General features: G+C 34.9%; 1 protein-coding gene across 3 annotated transcripts in view; it reads right to left on the reverse strand.

Moving 5' to 3' along the window:
* Positions 1 to 20,707, reverse strand: part of LOC128027335 (proton-coupled amino acid transporter 1) — a 34,067-nt gene that overhangs the window by 11,140 nt on the left and 2,220 nt on the right. For all 3 annotated transcript variants that reach the window (XM_052614872.1, XM_052614873.1, XM_052614874.1), the window contains exons 3-11: positions 19,984 to 20,095; positions 19,815 to 19,905; positions 18,104 to 18,192; positions 16,680 to 16,769; positions 16,247 to 16,331; positions 15,613 to 15,831; positions 13,982 to 14,080; positions 13,712 to 13,878; positions 10,247 to 10,416 (exon numbers count right to left, since the gene is read on the reverse strand). In XM_052614872.1, coding sequence (XP_052470832.1) covers positions 10,247 to 10,416; positions 13,712 to 13,878; positions 13,982 to 14,080; positions 15,613 to 15,831; positions 16,247 to 16,331; positions 16,680 to 16,769; positions 18,104 to 18,192; positions 19,815 to 19,905; positions 19,984 to 20,095 — 1,122 coding nt within the window. The remainder of the gene's footprint in view (positions 1 to 10,246; positions 10,417 to 13,711; positions 13,879 to 13,981; positions 14,081 to 15,612; positions 15,832 to 16,246; positions 16,332 to 16,679; positions 16,770 to 18,103; positions 18,193 to 19,814; positions 19,906 to 19,983; positions 20,096 to 20,707) is intronic.

Genomic DNA, 20,707 nt, shown 5'->3' on the forward strand with positions numbered 1-20,707 from the left:
GCTTTTAAACAGGACACTTTATGCTTTATTCAACCCCTCCATAAAGTGGAATTTACAGGTGATTTACAAAAAGTGCAAAGTTAAACAAACGGTGAAATGCATGTTTTGACAAATCGCATGCTAATATTAATCAGATAAATGCAGAAGCTAGGCAACATAAAGTTATGTTTTAAATGTGGCTCTGTTCTAAATCCTAAATTCTGTCTAGACAAAATTAGTCAGAAGGGCATCATAGGCTCCTTAAAGGAATAGTTCACACAAAAGTGAAAATTGTGTCATCATTTACTTGCATTCTTTCGCATGAAAGAAGTTATGAGAAATGTTTTAATGCTTTTCTATAAAAAGAAACTGGTTTTGGAGGCCACTGATTTACAATGTTTCCATAAAAAACATTTTTTTACTAAACCCACACATCACATGAATTAACTAAATTAAAATGATGCAACAGATTAGTACAAAATGGTTACAATTTACCTAAACAAGGGAGAAAATTTATAATTACAATCAATTTTTTCTTCCGCATATCACATGTGGAGCCTCATGTGGAGCCTCATAGCACACCTTGACATCATTTGAGGGCTTAAATGCTAGGCGAAAAACTGAAGCTATGCTTCACTTTATAGAATTTAATGCATTGACTAAAGCTGACACAAGCCATTGGGAAGTACACTACCCAATCAATTCCCGAAGGACGAAATCTAGTACTGCCCTCTCATTAAAAATACTGTTTCACTCAGATAGATGTCACAGTAGAGAAAAAAAGACTTGCTTCTTCCATTTCATGCCGACTGTGTTTGAACACAGTTGTGTGGATGCAGTGTGTCAAAAGAACCAGCCTATAATGGTAAATATCCACCCAGTCATTTTTTTATAATCCCAATAAATCATAAACAGTCTCTCCAAACAAGCGGTTCCAGATTTCTCCCTATAATGACGTCATGCTCGGGAAAGTCCCGTCCATTTGTGCTGCTCTCTGCCTTTTTAGCATAGACCCTGCCTTGAATGAGAAGCAGTGGTCCCCCATTACTGTGTACTTGCTGTAGCTGCTGGAAATATAATGTCAGCACCAAAGAGGCATTATAAGTGTTATGTTTCGAGATGCACCAACGAACTTTTTTTTTTTTTTTTTTTTTTTTTTTTTTCAAAGGGAAATGTACCAGAAAAAATATGAAAAGTCTTAAATGTTATATTTTAATACTACCTCACAAATGAGGCTCAGTTGTGCAAAGGTTGCTTCTGAAAGAGATACCAACATTTTGTGCGCAAACGACCAGACAAAGTATGCATCACAAGTCTTTTTATTTTTCCAAAAGAGCTTATTGGCTCTTTATAAGCCTAATGTTGCTAATGCTACCATTTCCTCTGCCTTTTTTCATTGATGATGCCTTTACGTGCTACCAGAATGATCGTAAATAGAAATGTGGTAGTTAAAAATCGCATTTGGAGACAAATCTGACGTCCACCAGTAAAACCGTAACACCGGTGGTATGCCTGCGAGCATGAAGCTCCACCCTCTTCTGAAAAGGGAGGCGGGAGCACCAGCTCATTTGCATTTAAAGAGACAAACACAAAAACAGTGCGCTTTGCCTCATACCTTAAAAGTGGCAATTTCAACAAGCTATTAAAATGTGTGGGCTATTTTGCGCTAAAACTTTACATAGACACTCTGGGGACATCAGAGAGTTATTTTACATTTGTAAAAAGGGGCTTAATAGGGCAACTTTAAGTCTGCTATGTGTGTTTTTAATGCAAGTTGTTTCAGTGAGGATGTAGACAGCAGACCATGTAACAGTGTTTTGTACCATTCATAATAGCTTGGTTGCATGATCTAATGTCTACACACTGTGCTCTTTTCTTCAACCTCAATAAAGGAAAAACATTAATTAGGCTCACAACAGATGAACAGGACAACAACTTTCATAAGACCTCATTAATCTGAAAGCAAACAGCATGAACACTTTACACAGCTAGGTCACTGATCTTGAGCCAAAGGACGAGGTAAACTAGGGATTTTAACTTCGTTAACATCCTCAGGCCAAATGCTAGATAAATCAAAATTTCTCAACATATTCTTGTTTCCTTAAATATAGCAGGATCTCATTTCTTAGGGACTTTTAGAGGGTGCATGATACCTTTATCTTTATGATACACACATCTGTTTTTGTAGAGTGACTGATGTTCTTAAAAGATTTAGTTATTTCAAGAACCACCACTTAACTGCTGCATGTTTTATAACCGCAGTCGGATCAAGTATCCTTCAGTTGAGACACTGGCAAACATAGATGGAGTGCATCATGGCCATGGTCTCTTCTCAGTCTGATAGTTTTAAACTGGATTGACTTCTAAGCGGTGACGTGACGAACAGCGTGCTGCTTTTTTATCTCCTGCTGTGCATTTCCTTGGCCTATGGTGTTCATCTAAGTACTGTATACAGCTGGGGTGATGGAGGAGTGTGGAGGGATGTGCAGATCTAGAAGCTCACTCATCTGGAGAGATTCAACTATACAGTCCCTACTGACACACCAATTACAGCCCAGCCTCAACTTCAAAAGACCTTGAGAAGCTCTCATTAGTTCCTAAGGTGAACAAGTTGATTGACAGTTTCAAGCTTTCAGAAAGAGGCCATATGAGGAGAGGGAAGTATAAGTTACTTCGCTTTAGTATGTTTTGCTGGGCACTACAGGCAAAATGAGCCTGATCATTTAATAAATGCTCATCTAACAAGCTAATGAAATGTCACATGCAACTCTACAAGAATAAAAATTTCTATTAATTGATGTTTCTATTAAAAATAAATAAAACCACTATTATGCTCTTTTCAAACTTGGCACTTTAACTTTGCTAATTCTAACTTGATTATTAGACAATGGGAAGAAAATTAACATGATGCATAACAGGATTTATACTACTGTAAAAAAAAAAAAAAAAAAAACGCCTGTGACGCCTGTGCTTCCCGGTCAGACAGCACCTGTCCATCAAAAGCTCACTATCCAATCAGAGTAGATCACTGTTAACCCCGCCCCCACGAGAGGTTTGTCAAAACTCCAAACGAAAAACTGCGAAGCAAAAGCAAAATCTGTGGCAATGCATTCAGAATCCACGATCAGCGAAAACGAATCTTTGAAAAACATTAACAAAAATTAAGCATATTTGAAGAGCCTGTTACATTTGTGCAACTGTGTTAATTTTTTTCATTTTCATTGTGTTTTTCTTATTTTGTAATGACCTATGTTTGATAGTTTCTGAAAACGTTACGTTCAGTTTTATAAAGTTACGTTCATTATTATTATTGAACTAAATGTAATTCCATAGTAAATGATGTCACTTCCTGAAGGATGATGACATTAAAGAAAAAGGACTTCAGGTAGTTAAAGGGGTATTAGAAAAGAGCGGTTCATGCCAAATACAATAAGTTGTTATCGTTTCAGTTTAATTGTTATAATTCTATGACCAAAAAAAAACCACACAGGAACAATATTTTTGGAAACACTTACAAAACGATTTTTAACAGCTAATGAACAGCAACAATAATAAAAAAAACTACTTCATGTTGTTCCAAATCTGTACGACGAAGATCATTTGAAGAATGTGTGTAACCAAACAGTTGACGGTAGCCATTGACCTCCATAGACAATGGCTACTGTTTGGTTACCAACATTCTATTTTTGAGTTTAACAGAAGAATTTCATACAGGTTTGGAACAACATGAGGGTGAGTAAATGATGACAGAAATTTCATTTTTGAGTGAACTATCCCTTTAAAAAAATGCAATTGCAAACTGCAAGTATGGCACCACTCAAACCATAGTAATGAAATGGTTTGAAATTCATCAATACGTTAACAATTAAAATATAATCAAATAATTGTAAAACTATTAATTAAAAGGATTCAACTTTTCTTCACAAATTTCCCCTTTTATGGAAAGAGTGAAGAATCATTTTATTCAACAAAGAATAAGCATTTTGGGAAATCTGTTTGAAATCTATCGTCGGCCTATAAATCAGCCTAATTTGCAGGACAAATTAGCCAATGCAGATTAATTTAAAAAAATCAGACGATTAATTGGCCGGCCGATCAGTCGGTTGACCTCTAACATCTGTCCCAACTGAAATACACACAGCCAGAATCAAACTATTCAGCTTTAAGAGGGATGAACAGACAATAAATGCTCCTGCTGCCCTTAACATCAATATTTCAGCAACTGTTCTCGTTCTGGTGAACGTGGAGGAGACTTCATTTAGCTATTGTCTCAGAGAATCGGTCTTGGTGTCACTTACTCTCACTGAAATGGAAAACACACTTTTCCTTTGAATCTGCATGTCAATTGAATCAAATTGTAAAGAATGATAGAGCCTAAAAGAGGAATTAGGAGAAAAGAGGAAAGCAGCATTTGCAAAGCATTTATGTATTGGCAAGCTGGTGTTTGTTCCTTTGAAGTCTGGTTTGATCAAATCACAACATGAGAGCCTGAGAAATGGCAAATAAGTCTTTAATCCGTTTTCAGTTTTCTGTACACCAAAACTAAGCACAGAGAGGAAAATAAAACATCAGATCAGACAGGAACAGTTTCCAGACAGTCCAAAATTAGTTTTAAGAGATTATCAGAAATTCTGAAGCAATTAAACTTGTTTAAAAAGAATATCGCAACACAAACTCATGAATTTATAAGAACTGATATAGCATGCAAAATAAACTTTATCAGTGTGTTTCAGATGATTTTTAAAGTGAATTGGGATTTTACACTCTGCTTACTGTATCCCTTTAAGGCATTTAAATCTTTAAACTGCTTGATTAGAAGCAATGAGCAATCCGTCCCATTTCTGCAGCGTTTGAACTGAACAAACCAGGACAGTTTCCCACAACGCTGAAGAATCTCTCATTTAAACAAAGACTGTCATTCTTTTGTGTTGTTAAAAGAATAGTTCACCCAAAAAAGTTAAACTTCTGTGAGAAATTACTCACTCTCATGTCGTCCCAAGCCTGTATGACTTACTTTTGCGAAACATACACAGAAGTGTGACGAGCTCTTTACTCATAGACACAAGTCGTGTGAATTATTGTGATGTTTTTATCAGCTGTTTGGACTATCATTCTGACGGCACCTATCCATTTATGAACAAGTCATGTCATGCTACATTTCTTTAATTCTGATGAAGAAACAAACAATCTTGGATGGAGCAAATTTTCATTTTTGAGTAATCTATTTCTTTAAAACATGTGAAAATCTTTAAATAAAGTCCTTGTGACAACTTTCCATAGGTACAACTAACCCCAAAATCAACTGATTTGGATTTTGTATAAACACGTGTTTCTGGCATGTATATATGTGTACGTTCTGGAACCAATCACTACTTTTGAAGTGACGCCACTCTTTTGCACGAGCAGCTCTATAAACTAATTCTGTATGCCAACTATATGTCAGTCAGCAGTGAAGCCCTTGAAGCACAAAGGATCAGTCCTCCTGCCAAACACAGTGTCTTATCTTCTGACGTTATTCTCTGCGACACATGCTTATTGCATCCGCACTATCAGCACAGCTCAGCCACCGCTGGCCTTTGATGGATTCTCCATACACTTGTGATCATACGAGGAGAAAGAGGAGCATCAGCTCTGCGCACTAGATGAAGCCCTCTAGCTACTCTCTGGAGATCTTTGAATCAGATGTCAGATGCTATACACTCTTGGTCTCTCTTCATCTACAAGACAAAGGCACTGTCAACTACATCCTGTCCGACCTCAATGAGCCAAAGCAGAGTGTTTGATTTTGAATTCAGAATTAAAAAAGAAGGAACTGACTTAAGACTCTATGCTAGAGAATGAATATTGATGCAAATTGCTGAGCAGACAGAAGAAGGCTGTACTTTATTCTATGCTTACACTGAGATCATCCAATGGACTGAAAACCGGGACAAAGGTTGGAAAACACAAAGACTGAGGTATCGAGAGGTGGATGCAATATGAAAGCTTAAGATATAGCACATATTACACACATTTTTATCCAGTTTTCTAGTAAAAAGTAAAATCTACACAACCTTAAAGCAAGTAAAAATTTGCATATTAATAACTGTGTGGATGTCTATATCTTGAATTAAGTTTGTTGTTTTTCCCCCAGTGATTGGGGAAAAGATTGTTCTTGTTTCAGGCATAATCCTCAAGAAACGCTGTTGCATTTATGTCTCAATGACCCATTAAAAACATAGCATTCATGATAAAAAAGGCAAAAACCTTTTTAAAATCTAATTTAATTATAGAAAAAAAAGAATAATAATCCTTGTCGTATTTATGTTTCATATGTAATATTTTAAATATGTCCAGTGATTTAATCTGAAAGTAAACACTCATTTTTAATGTACACTACCATTTAAAAGTTTGGGGTCTGCAAGATTTTAAACAACTCACCAAATTTTTATTTATTGAATCAAAAAATGCATTTAAAACAGTAATATTATGAAATAATAAAAATTACTGTTTTCTAATCCAATTTATTTTTAAATGTAATTTCTTCCTGAGATCAAAGCTGTATTTTCAGCATCATTCCTCCAGTCTTCAGTGTCACATGATCTTCAGAAATCATTCTAACATATTGATTTGCTGCTCAGGAAACTTTTCTGATTATTATCAGTGTTCAAACAGTTATTTTTCTGGAAACTGTGATGCATTTTTTAGGATCCTCAGATTAATCTTTTGCAAGATTAGAAATTTCACTTTTGGTTCACTGAATGCATCATTGCTGAATAAAATACTAGTTTAATTCAAAATTAAGAATCTAAGTTTCATTTTTTTTAAATTATTTTTTAAAAACAAAATCACGATTAAAATGTTACTATAAAAAAAAAAAAAACATTTGTATGCAGTTTTGCTTTTCAAGTACCTATAACATATGTTTAAAAACAAGACACAACAACAAAAAAATCTGACTTTGTCATCTGTGAGAGAAAGGACTGTCAACTTAGCTGTATTTGTTGGCTCCACAGTTTTGACCCGAAGTCAGTGACATTCAAATGGAGGGCATGATGAATGGCTAGCTGAAGACGTCTGAACTAAATGGTTAGTGGAGCGTCCAACACTCTGTCAAAGTATCATTCTGAGGAAATGACAACAGATTGCCGTCGGCACAAGCTTCGATGAGGTTCTCCTGGACATGCCCATTTGTAACCGCCTGATGTAAAGCGTGATGAACTGTGAAGGGGCTTTGATGGCATCTTCACCTCAGAGATGCACATCCCGTGTGAATCGGTGTGATTAATATTCAGAAAGCTGACCAACCCACAGTCAACCCTTACACCCTGTAACTGATCCGGAAAAAGAGCTGCACACAAACTTACCCAAAAATGGAAATTTGGTCATCATTTACTCACCCTCGAGCTGTTTTTTATGTTATTGTACTTTAGTAATATCCACTACTATGATAATCACACGTGTTCACACTGGGTCATGTATGAAAAAAAAAAAACATTCAGGAGATAAACATGCATTACATTTCACATCACATCTAATGCATCACATGACATTTTCATTCACTTCTATTGTCAAAAAGCCAAATAATAACATCAAGCACAATGCCTTGGGCGATTTACACTCAAAAAGGCCCCTCCCTGGTATCACATGGGAGATTGGAAAAAAACTATGTTTACAATGCTCAATTTAACTAATAACCAAATATAACCTCACATCTGCACATCCGACTCCATGCCAACCCCACAATGCTGATGTTTTTCCTCCACGCTTGAGTCATTCACATGACCGCGAAACTGCTTTAATGTTTCTGCTTTAAACCGGTTCAAAGCTACTAGGTTGACACAAGCAACAACACAGAAAAATGTAGCATATTGATTTCTCCAGTCCTTTATAGAGTCCTTTTCAAACCATTGACAAATTATTATTATTTTTTTTCAGACATGTTACACATGGTCAGATAATAGATGTACAAAGCGAATTTCCCAAAACCTGTCAAGAACATGTTTGAGTCGTATTTTACTCCAAAAATCGAACAAAATAATATATATATATATATATATATATATATATATATATATATATATATATATATATATATATAAACTGCACTTTTGTTCAAAAGTTTGGGTTTTACCATGATAACCGTGATGTTAAAGACCAGAGTAATTCTATGGAAGAATGTTTGTGCCACAGATAAAAAAAAAAAAAAATTGGTTTGTTGACATTTTCTCAGAATTTTTATAAAAAAAATAAAAATAAATTAGAATTGGGAGATATACATAAAGAGCCTTTTTTATTTTTATATTCTATATAATTCAGCTTAGCCTTGACAGTAATAAATTATATTTTTAAACCAAAAATAGAAGACTTGTTTTAAGTGCAACAATATGCCACAGTATTCCTGTTTTTACTTTAATTTAAATAAAAAAAATGCAGCCTTGGTGAGTATGAGAATCATATATGAATGTATTCTTCCATCTAAAGGATTTGTCCATATTTTTAAAATATATGTTCTTAACAGACGTTTTTCTCAAAACAGTAAGACAGAAAAGTGGTGTAAAGAAATATTGGGTAAATGATAAATAATAAAAATGAAACCTAGCAGTAACATGCATTAATATGTAATCTACATATATGGTCGTCATGTGACACCTGAGATTAAGGCTGCGGATGTAAGTGGGAGAAGGCATGATTTCTTTCATTTACAGATAAAGAGGGACACATTCAGGTTCACTACCCAACCACCCCTTGTGAGACCCACTTACATCATGCAATCAAAACACAAACCTCATTTCCAACACCCCGTCTGAACATCTATTGCACGGCTGAGTCACACGCGGAAAACATTCGCTGCTGTGTTCAAGGTCCGGCTTATTTCAGAAAGAGTGACAAAAGGTAAAAATAGACTTCTAACAATGACAAATGCTCTGTAAAGTGGCTGAACAACCTTGAGCCACAATTCGACACGCGCATGAACGCGTGCAGAAGTAAATGAGCCGTTGAAAACACTCCCGACTTTTGACGCAAGCGACTAAACGGCTGATGGTTTTAACTGAAAGACTGCTGGAGTGGAGAGGTTTTTGGTTGTTTTAAAGGGGGAGGGGGGGGGGTGAAATGCTTGTTTTCACTCAATATCCTGTTAATCTTGAGTACCTATAGAGTAGCACTGCATCCTTCATAACTCCAAAAAGTCTTTATTTTTATTATATTCATAAGAGAAAGATAGTCTGTACCGATTTTTCCCGGAAAAACACGACCGTCTGGAGGCGTAACGTGTGGGCGGAGCTAAAGAATCACGAGCGCCAGTAGGCTTTTGGGTTGAGATCGTTTGGAAGCTGTGACATTACCGTGAGGAAAAAAACATCCAAAACAAACCATGACTAACAGTCAGATTCAGCCATTTATTTATGATCCAGAATCAGATCCAGAGGCTGAAATTTAACAAGAGCAGCATCAACAACAGCGTCTCTATGTGGTATGTACTGAAACTGTATATATTTGCTTAGCGGTTTTGGAAAATGACTAAGTTCCACTTTATGTCGTCTTTTTTTTTTTTTTTTAAGCTGTAACGTTTCATGTGGAAAATGCAGTTTGATGACAACATCGCATGTTGTTTACTTGATGTGCTTACGCGCTGATAGCTAAGTTAACAACACAGAGATATTTGAAGCAGTTTTACTCACCGCATGCGGTTCCAACACACGATCGTGACCCTTTTTCGTTGGGACTGCATTATCCTTAAGAAATAAACGATGTGCAAATCCAGCGTCAAACTGGGCTTTGTTTGTAAAACAAGCATCTTCGGAATGCAGGGAACAAACAAAAACACTTGCACAACTCCGTTGATGCTCTGTAAAAATAAACTCCATCCACTGGTCCCTTAATGCGGTTTTTTTTTTGGTAATCTGTGCAGGGTTGTCTTGCCCTGGCAACCAAAAACACACTTCTTTTGTGAAAAATTTGGTCTCTCGCTCTGATCAGTGAATGCCTGTGCTCTCAGTGCTCTGCTATACGGGAGCGTGCGCTCTTCCGGCAGAAGTGCCTCAGGACCCATATAAGGAAATTCCGCTCCATCTAAAGTCACACAGAGCCATACTCGAAAAAAACTTTCCGAAACTTGTGATGAAACTTTTGTTCCAAAAATACTCCTTCAAACGTACAACTTAATTTTTGAAACTTTGTCCATGTTTAGCATGGGAATCCAGCTCTTTAACAGTCTAAAAAACTCAGTATGCATGAAATAGCATTTCACCCACCCTTTAAGGTGTTTTGTTGCAGTACGACTTACATGTGAGGCCTACGAGAGCCACGCGGATGCTGAGGTCCACCATCAACGCCCATCTGGGACCGCAGCGTGCCACCGCCGGAGGGATCAGGATCTCTGCTGACACGTAGAACTGCAGCGCATACGTGATGTAGATCCCAAAAGAGTAAAGCAGCTTCACGCTCTGATATAACCTACAGAACAGAATATAAACCACTTAGACTAGTCTTAAAAAGTTAGTCGTCTAAGACTGGTCATAACATTTTAAAGTCAGTTATAAAAAGGGAGAATGGTCTAATTTGGAAACTGGCAAATTAAAGGGATCAGGGCATCAATCTGGCAACCTGTGTGTGCGTCAAGTCAGAGGAGGAGGGGGCGTGTGAAAAAAAACTTTCTCCAATATTTTAAATTTGGTCTGCAATACCTAGTTCAACCACTCAGTGTCAATCATACATACAGCACCTTAAAATCTGACAATGCATCTGTAATATGGCTTTTTAAACATAACAACACACAAAACAGACAGAGTTTGGTTAATAGATGTCTCTGTCGATGGATATGCATTCTGGCTTCCCAAAACATCACAACAACATTTACAAAAAAAAAAACCACATGGACAAACCAGTCACTCATTGTCTACTTTGTTACCAAGTCAGTTATGCCATCATCACCCGAGTGTTGATATCATGTGTGCACGGGTGAGATCTGAACAGCACACGTTGCTATCTGTGTTTAAACTCATTAAGCCTTGCCAGATTAAGTAATCAAGAGCCAGAAGATGCAAATGAGAATTTGCATGTACAGTGAGAAGATTTGTGTGTGCGCTCATCCGAAGTGACAAACCAGTGTCTCAGAGAGTGTGCAAATACAGAGTCTAGTGCTTGAGCGAACAAATAGACAAAAATGATAACATGCCTGTCTTGGTGAGGATCCTAGAAGACAGCTGAACGTTCAGTATCAGTGTACTGGATCCATGCATTGACTTAAAGCTGCAGTAGGTAACTTTTGTAAAAATATATTTATTAAACCTGTCATTATGTCCTGACAGTAGAATATGAGACAGATAATCTGAGAAAAAATCAAGCTCCTCTGGCTCCTCCCAGTGCTCCTATTGCCATTTGCAGAAAGTCATCCGCTCCCGGTAAGAAACAACCAATCAGAGCTGCGGTCCGTAACTTTGTTTGTGTTCAAAATGTAGAAAAATGTATATAATAAGCGAGTACACCATGAATCCATTTTCCAAACCGTGTTTTTAGCTTGTCCTGAATCACTAGGGTGCACCTATAATAAGTGTTTATATTCAGACTATTTTAGATTGCTTCGGGGATACCGCGGCGGAGTAACCCAGTACCTTTGTGATTCTTCATAGACATAAACAGAGAGAAGTAGTTCCGGCTACAATGATCTTCCGCAAGACGCAAGCAGTTCTGTTTATTAACCGCTAGAGCGTCAAAAGTTACCAACCGCAGCTTTAAAGTTTTTAATGTTAGTCAAACCGAGAAAAGACAAGGAAATCACTCACTGCTGACACTCGACTGTTATTTAACTTTTGATTACTTTATTAAATTTCTGTACCTAAAAACTAATGGTAGACCCACCTAAAAAACAGAAAAGCACTGTTCATTTTATTTGTATCTTTGCTCTATTGTATTTATTTGTGTTGTTGCTTGAATTTAAATTATTAAATTATAGTCCTTTTTTCCCTAAACACAGCAATAACCCTATATGATAAATGACGCGCATCTTGTCAGTAAAGGCAGCTCTGTAATCAGCGGTAAATCTCCATCACATGCATGCTTTACATGCAGCAGCATTTACTACACAGAGCCGTTGTTCACTGCGCAAAGCCGTGATCATATATGAATGTGGTTTTGCACAGCTGTACAGCTAAACAGTTGTACTTTGCAGTCATTGAGTCGATCTTCTGCACTTCTATAAACAAATCAGACCTTAAAGTCCCCAGCGGAGACTCCAGACTGCTGAGCCAAGCACTGGCACAACCCTCCCCGCTCTCCAAGAACTGCACTCATCCAGAGTGAGCAAAAGAGCTGACAAAATCATCCTGGATCATCCCTCACACCCATGCCACTTCCTCTTCCTGCAGCTGTCTGTTCTGCGCTACAGAGAACTGAGCACCAGATTGGACAGGCATTTGAACAGTTTCGTCCCTTAGGAAATCCATCTCATGAACACTTAACTTGGTAATAACGTGTAATACACAACACTATCTATACATCTCTTTTTATATTTCCTTGCATTTGTTCATAAAACACCTGTAACCACAAACACCATCTATTGTCTACTTTGCATATTGTTTTTTTTTCTTCTTCTGTATATTCCTATTTCATATTTACTCATCATATTTCTATTCTTTTTATTATCTGTATCTTGTCAGTGTCATTCTGTTTGTGTAAACGTAGCTAGCATTGAAGCTCTTTCTGTTTCTGATTCTGATTCTGAAAGAGCATTTGTCTCTGGAGTGACACATCTATCACTAAAGTGTAATAGCAAAACAAGACGGACACTTCTGCAATTCAGCAATTCAGTCACAGCTTCTCCTTTGCACCCGGGTTTGTCGGCAGGAAATGATGTCAATGGGTGTATTTGGGTCTGTTCCCAGTTCCTTAGTAGTTTCAGTCAGCTTTTTTGTCACCTGAGCTCAGTGACCTGTTTATAATGTTTTCTTTGTATTCGCATGAAGTGAATAAACTTTATTTATTGAAAGGCTAGGTCTCGCTTGGTGTGAATAGATTTGGTACATAAAAAAATCCATATAAAAATACTATAAATATTATTACAATGTTTATTCTTGTGCACTTTTATAACTTACACTATTACAATATTTTTTATCAAAATATTAATTTAGTAAAAATACAGTAAAAGAAGTAATATTGTGAAATATTATTAATATTTAAAATATTTATTTACGTTTATTCATTTAAAAAAAAAAAACATTTTTTTGCATCAACACTCCAGTCTTCAGTAAAACAGAAATAAAAACAGTAATCTTGTGAAATATTATTACAGTTTAAAATAACAGTTTTCTACTTGAATATTTTTTATAATGCAATTTATTTCTGTGATGACAAAGCTGAATTTTCAGCATTATTACTCCAGTCTTCAGTGCGACATGACCCTTCAGAAATCATTCTAATATGCTAATATTAATAAATATTTATTATTATGATCAATGCTGAAAACAGTTGTGCTGCTTCATATGTTGGTGGAAACGTTTTTTTTTACGTTTTTTTTTTAAATAAAAACAAAATGTGCATGATAGTGCATGGATATTAGTCTCATGTCCATCCTAAAAATCAGGATAGCTTTTATGCATTATATTTTTATAATATCTTGTATAATTTCTGTTTTAACTTTTTCATAATAATCATCATATTCATCATGGTAAAAAAAAAAAAAAAAAAAAAAAAATCGATAAAACAATAAATAAATAAACAAACAAACAAAGATGAAAGCTCTCCAGGCACTCACCAGCACAATGGTAAGTTTAAAGTGATGCTGCCCCGGATATGCTCTCCGAAGCCAATGTAGCCGATGGTGCCCAGAGAGATGTAGAGGGTGGTGACGATGCCCATGCCCAGATACAGGACCCTGGGGAAGTCTCTGGGATTCTGCATCTTATTCTCAAGTGGGAGCACCTGATGAAGATTGAGTATGACACCTTTTTAAAATCAACTTTTTTCACTTTAAAGATTTTTTCTGTGGTGGCAAACAAAATATCAGAGCAAAAGAAAAACGTACAACTCCAATTCCCTCAAAGGCGAATATTGCTGTTCCAAAGAAGAGAGGATAGTCAACTCCTCTTCCTGCCAGCGGGAGGTTGATAGGGTATGGGATATTCTGACGAAGCAAAGAAACAGAAAAAACATTTTAAATGTTAAAATTTTATATATATATATATATATATATATATATATATATATATATATATATATATATATATATATATATATAAGTAAAGATTACATGGATATATAGTGGACTCCCAAAGTCTGAGATTATGAAAATGCTTCTTTTTTACATTTTATATTTTTTTCTGCTGCATTTACTTGATCAAAATTACAGTAATAATTGTGAAATATTATTGTTGTTTAAAATAACCAGTTTCTATTTGAATATATTTGAAAATGTAATTTATTCCTGTGATCATAGCTGTATTTTCAGCATTATTACTCCAGGCTTCAGAATCAAGTTCCTTCAGAAATCATTTTAATATGCTGATTTGCTGCTCAAGAAACATTTCAATGTATTATCAATTATTATCAATGTTGAAAACAGTTGTGCTTTCATATTTTTCGGTAAACCATGATACTTTTTTTTTTATTCAGGATTTATTAATGAATCAAAACTTTAATTAATAAAACAGCAAATATTAAAATAGAAATATTAATAAAATTATAGAAAGTCTTTATTGTCATTTGATAAATTCAAAGCACCTTTAAAATATTTTATATATATAAATATATAATAATCTTAATGACCCCAACGTTTGTACGGTATTGTTAAAACGTCATAATATTAAATATAAATATTTTTTATTAATTATTCATGCAAATATTTATTTACATGTCAAATTTTGTTATAAAAATATTATATAATAGAAATATAATATTTAAAAAGTCTCAAATACTTTGAACACATTGCATAAATCAGATCTTTAAAAAATATTTGGAGCAGAAATGTTGACTATAATTCACAGTATTAATTTACAGTGATTGTATGTGTTGATTCAAGATGCATTTAGAGGAAATGCTTTATGTCCAGCCATGTAAGCATTTTGGAAACCCTTGACTCTTCAATTCAGTCAATCTCAAACCAGCTGGACAAAGAAAAACTAATTTCTTTCCTCACTGAAACATTCTGTTACCTTCTTGCTAGTTTCTCAGCTCAGCTGGCTTGCAGATTACAGGAGGAGGGTCCGATTTAAAGCATTTAAAGCTGTTCAATATAAAAAGGGCTCTAAAAAACAACACTGAAACCTGTCATCGACACTTAACTCTTCATCAATAACCTCTGAGACTCAATCAGCGGCCCGGGGAGAGCCCTTGGTCCTGAGGACTGCTTTTAGCAAAGTATCTATTGTTGTATCATTTCAAATCTAACAAACTTTTTTTAAACATTCCGTTTGAAAAGTGCATCTGTGCTACATGCTACTAATATTTTGTTTTCTAATGCATATATAGTGTTTTATATATTATATATGAATACACTATAGGCTATTCATTTATAGTGTGACTTTTTGTTCCACTCAGGATGATACAGAATTATACCTGACACTAATCACTATAAATAATGATGCAATATATGAAACGTAACTTGTTAGTAATTCAGGCCACACACTGAAAGCCTTTACCAGTTGAAGTGTGTCTTACCGTCAGACAGTAGTAGTATATGAAGACCAGGCTGGCGCACATGGAAATGTTTGCTACAAACGACAGAGGAGCCAAGTACTTGAGGTTGCGGATGAACACCAACACGATGATAAAGGGCAGGAAGAAGAGCATGTAGAGGCGAGAGTCGTAGCCGGGGACAATCACTGCGGTTTCGTTGTTGTGACAGTTCCCGGTCGTCCCGTTTGCGGTTTCAACCACCTACAACATGCAAGGAAAAGAAAAGATTATTTAATGGAAGTAACAATGCTCTTTTAACACCCGAACAGAGAATTGTACTTATGTGTAAATTCAAATTATAGAAAGGAAGAACATGTTTTTGTTGCACTAAAGCGCAATGCTGCCCTCTTGTGGTGAGTTAAGACAGTTGCATTTACTGATCTAAAAGAAACATATACTACTACTCTTTTAAAGTTAATGTCCACTGTGAATCAAATCTAGCAAATTGTATGTTCGACCTATGTGAACACTACTGCTTTATCTGGATTTTATTTTTTTAATATGACAGTAAAGGACATTATGCTGTGTGCGATTCACACAGAGTATTATTTGAATGTGAGCAAAGCCTTGATTGAAATCTGAAAAAAAGTCTCTTCTGTATTTCTAGCTCTCTTACCTGTTTGACATTGTCGCTGAGGAACACAAAGTAAACGCAGCAGAAGCCCAGCTGGGTTATGTTGAGGAACAGATTCACAATACGCCTGAAAGCCAAAAACAACACACAAATCACTGTTCAGCTACAACTCAAACTATTATTTTGGGTAATTACACAGTCTAAACGTCACAAATCCTGCCCTCTAATCACACATACATTAATTAATAATACTTAATAACATCTTCAGATTATCAGATGCATGGGTGATGTATCATCATGTGCAAGATGTGAAACGGTGACGTAGCACAGAGATCAGGTGACGAGAGAGTCATGTGACAAATGGTTAAAGATCATGCTGATAACAGCAGAAAGTGTTAAGTCAACTTTAACATACTGCTGAACTTAAAAACTGCTCTGTTAGCGCTGGAAACAGACAGCCGTTGAGTTACTGTACCTTCCCCACAGAGAGTGTCTGCTCAGCCACGACACGTTCTCCATGCCATACTCCACCGCATCTCCGTAGGAAAGAAAGGGCTTCCCCATCCTTAACAGACAGTATTTCATTAAAACTAATGTGTGCTTTAACAGTCTACTGCCTACAGAAACACAAGAATTTATTATTTCCAATAAACATTTTTTTTTTCCTGAACAATCAAATACATAAATTAATGAATAGAACCTGGGGGAATGTATAAATAAATGTATATGTATATATACATATATAAATACATATATGTATACACATATATGTGTGTGTGTACATATATACAGTACAGACCAAAAGTTTGGAAACATTACTATTTTTAATGTTTTTGAAAGAAGTTTCTTCTGCTCATCAAGCCTGCATTTATTTGATCAAAAATATAGAAAAAAAACTGTAATATTGTGAAATATTATTACAACTTAAAATAATAGTTTTCTATTTGAATATACTTTTAAAAAATAATATATTCCTGTGATGCAAAGCTGAATTATTTTCAGCATCATTCCTCCAGCCTTCAGTGTCACATGTAACATCCAGTCGATCACATGATCATTTAGAAATCATTCTAATATTCTGATTTATTATGAGTGTTGGAAACAGTTCTGCTGCTTGATATATTTGATGAATAAAAGGTTAAAAAGACCTGCATTTATTCAAAATAAAAATAAAAATTCTAATAATATATATTCTAATAATACATTTCTTTACTATCACTTTTTATCAATTTAACACATCCTTGCTGAATAAAAGTATTGATTTTATTTAAGAAAAAAAAGAAAGAAAAAAAACGGACCCCAACCAGTAGTATATATTGTTGTTGCAAAATATTTATATTTTAAAAACATAGCTTCTTTTTTATTATTATTATTCATCAAAGTATCCTAAAAAAGTATCACATGTTCTGAAAAAATATTAAGCAGCAGAACTGTTTCCAACTTTGATAATGAATCATCATATTAGAATGATTTCTAAAGGATCATGTGATAATGATCCTAAAAATCCAGCTTTGCATCACAGAAATAAATGATAATTTAAAGTATAATACATTTAAAAACAATTATTTTAAATTTTAATAATATTTCACAATATTAAATTTTGTTCTATATTTTTGATCAAATAAATGCAGGCTTGCTGAGCAGAAGAAACTTCTTTCAAGAACATTAAAAATAGTAATGTTTCCAAACTTTTGGTCTGTACTGTATATCTGAATGGATAGATAAATACACATACAAATAAACAGATAGATAAATGAACAGAGATGAATAAATATCTCCATATAACTATGTAGGCCTAATGCAAAAGAATAAAGGAACCTACACTAAAATTGACCGTGACAGAATAAAAACAAAAAACAGATGTTAGGTATCAAAAACATTCAAGCTGTTTATTCTTACTTTGCGCTTAGATGATGTGCACATTTGACGAGGAGGTTCATGCAGTGAACAGCCACAATCCCCATAACCAGAAGACTCAAAGGCCCCAGCTGCAGAAAGAGAGGAGACAGAGAGCATCAGACCACTGAGAAAGCATTTAATCAACTACTACATGAAGTCTTTTAAAGAACGTGGATGTCAAACACAGCCCACCAGGAACAGTCTGAAATCTTGTGCTTTAACATGGCACTCAACATGTCGGTCATGACTCTTCTACTGATTATAACTGATCTAATTCTCTCATTTAAAGTGTAATCATTCCTGTGATGCACAGCTGTATTTTCAGCATCATTACTCCAGTCTTCAGTGTCACATGATCTTCAGAAATCATTCTGATATGATGATTTGCTGCTCAAGAAACATTTCTATTATTATCAGTGTTCAAACCGTTGTGTGGTCTTCAGAGGCTGAAAATAATGACACAAGCATATCTTAATGCTGCAGCTGTGCCATACACACAGACAGGAGACAAAGAAAGTGATCGCTTTCAAAAACAAAACAAAAACACGTCAGATGCTAGTAATGTTTAAGGCTCAGACCTATAGTTAGGGACTTAAACATTACTCTGCTATAATCATGAATGAGGCCCCCTCAAAAAAAAGAGGACTGTTGAGAAAGGGCATGCTGTTACTCTTACATGTGACCATAAAATGGAAAGAATAAAATCTACATTTACTTCTGTTCAAAGTTTGGGGTCAGTAATATATTTTCTAAGAAATAAATACATTATACACAAAGAAGGGCATATCGATATGATCTGAAGTTACAATAAAAACATTTATAATGACACAAAATATTAATATTTTATATAAATGCTGTTCTTTTGGACTTTCTATTCATCAAAGAATCCTGGAGAGAAAAAAAGTATCATGCTTTTCACAACACTTTGAAGCAAACCAACCGTTTTCAACATTAATAATAATAAAAAAAAATGTTTCTTGAGCAGCAAATCATCATATCAGAATGATTTCTGAAGATCACGTGACACTGAAGCCTGGAGGAATGATGCTGAAAATACAGCTTTGATCACAGGAATAAATTACATTTTAAAATATATTAAAATAGAAAAATGTCATTTTAAATAGTAATAATATTTCACATTAGATAAAAACAGCCTTGGTGATCATAAGACAAAAAAATCTTGCAAAATCTTGAGAAGAGAAAATAAAATATTAAATTATTTAGAATTAAAAATCGAAGTAATCCTTAAACTTTTTTGTTTCTTTAAACTGCAACAAGACAGCACTTGTATTTACTCATCAATTCTTAATTGTTCGTGGAAAGTGTTAATTCTGCACCCTGACTGTAGCTTTTCTATATTATTAATGAATGCATGTACTGTATGTGCTGCTCCTGTGAGCGCTACATCACACATGAACGAACACATTCTCTCTTCAGAAACCAAAACCTGTCCTAGGTGTGCAAGTTCTTAAAAATCACAAGACTTACGGGAAACCTGAGAGAAACGAAAATGAAAGGCTGACATGATACTGACAAAATCAGATCATGTTCAGATAAGTACATACAATTATAAAACAGCAATCTCAAAGAGAAGCGTACGTGCAGCGATACACATTTTAAAGCAATTATTCTGATTTTATTAAAGGTAACCAGAACATTCGAGAACATAACATCATGAGCGTTTATCTCCAAATTAAATGTTCTGTCCTACCACGAGTCCTGCATTCTTGACAGCCAGAGGCAAGCCGAGGAGTCCCGTACCGATATTTCCTTTAAGTAAATGAATTAAGGTCTGAAGAAACCTAAACAAAAAACATATTAACTCAAAATTAAAGCAGGCCTATGAACATGAAGGTTTAAAAGGTGATCACAGTGCTTACGAGGATCCTGTTCTTCCTCCGATTCGTTCGTATTCTGTCTGTCGTGGGGAACCGGGGGAATGGATGGGCTCATCTTCAGCGGGACTCTCATCTCTTCTGGAAAAGTCTGGGCCTAGGGTCAACACATAAATATAGCTTTCACATAATCTTAAACAATGAACAAAAAACACTTCTGCTGCTCTTCAAACCTTTATGAAAAAGTCTCGTGTTCTTCAAAGCTGCATTTATTTGATCAAAAATAGTGTGAAAACAGTAATATTATTACAATTTCAAATAACTGATTTCCATTTTAATATATTTTCATAAGTAATTTATTTGTGGGATGCAAAGCTGAATTTTAAGCATCTTTACTCGGGTCTTCAGTGCAACGTTATTTTAGTTAACTATATAGACACATAAAAAAATAAAAAAAATTACTAAAACTTCATTTAAATGAAAAGATGAAAAGTAAAAATAAAAAAGATTTTCAATTCAATTCAATTCAAGTTTATTTGTATAGCGCTTTTTACAAAATAAATCGTTACAAAGCAACTTTACAGAAAATTATGTTTCTACAATATTTAGTAGTAGCTAGTAGTTTGTGCACATTTGACAGGATTTTAGAAAAAATAATAATAATAATACAAGACGTAGTCAGCTAGACGATGAACTATCAATATTATTAAGTTATTATATGATTCAGTCATACATTTAGCAATAATTGTTAGTTCTGTAGATTAGCATC

Source organism: Carassius gibelio, chromosome A14 (genome assembly GCF_023724105.1).
Source record: "Carassius gibelio isolate Cgi1373 ecotype wild population from Czech Republic chromosome A14, carGib1.2-hapl.c, whole genome shotgun sequence".
Taxonomy (NCBI): Eukaryota; Metazoa; Chordata; class Actinopteri; order Cypriniformes; family Cyprinidae; genus Carassius; species Carassius gibelio.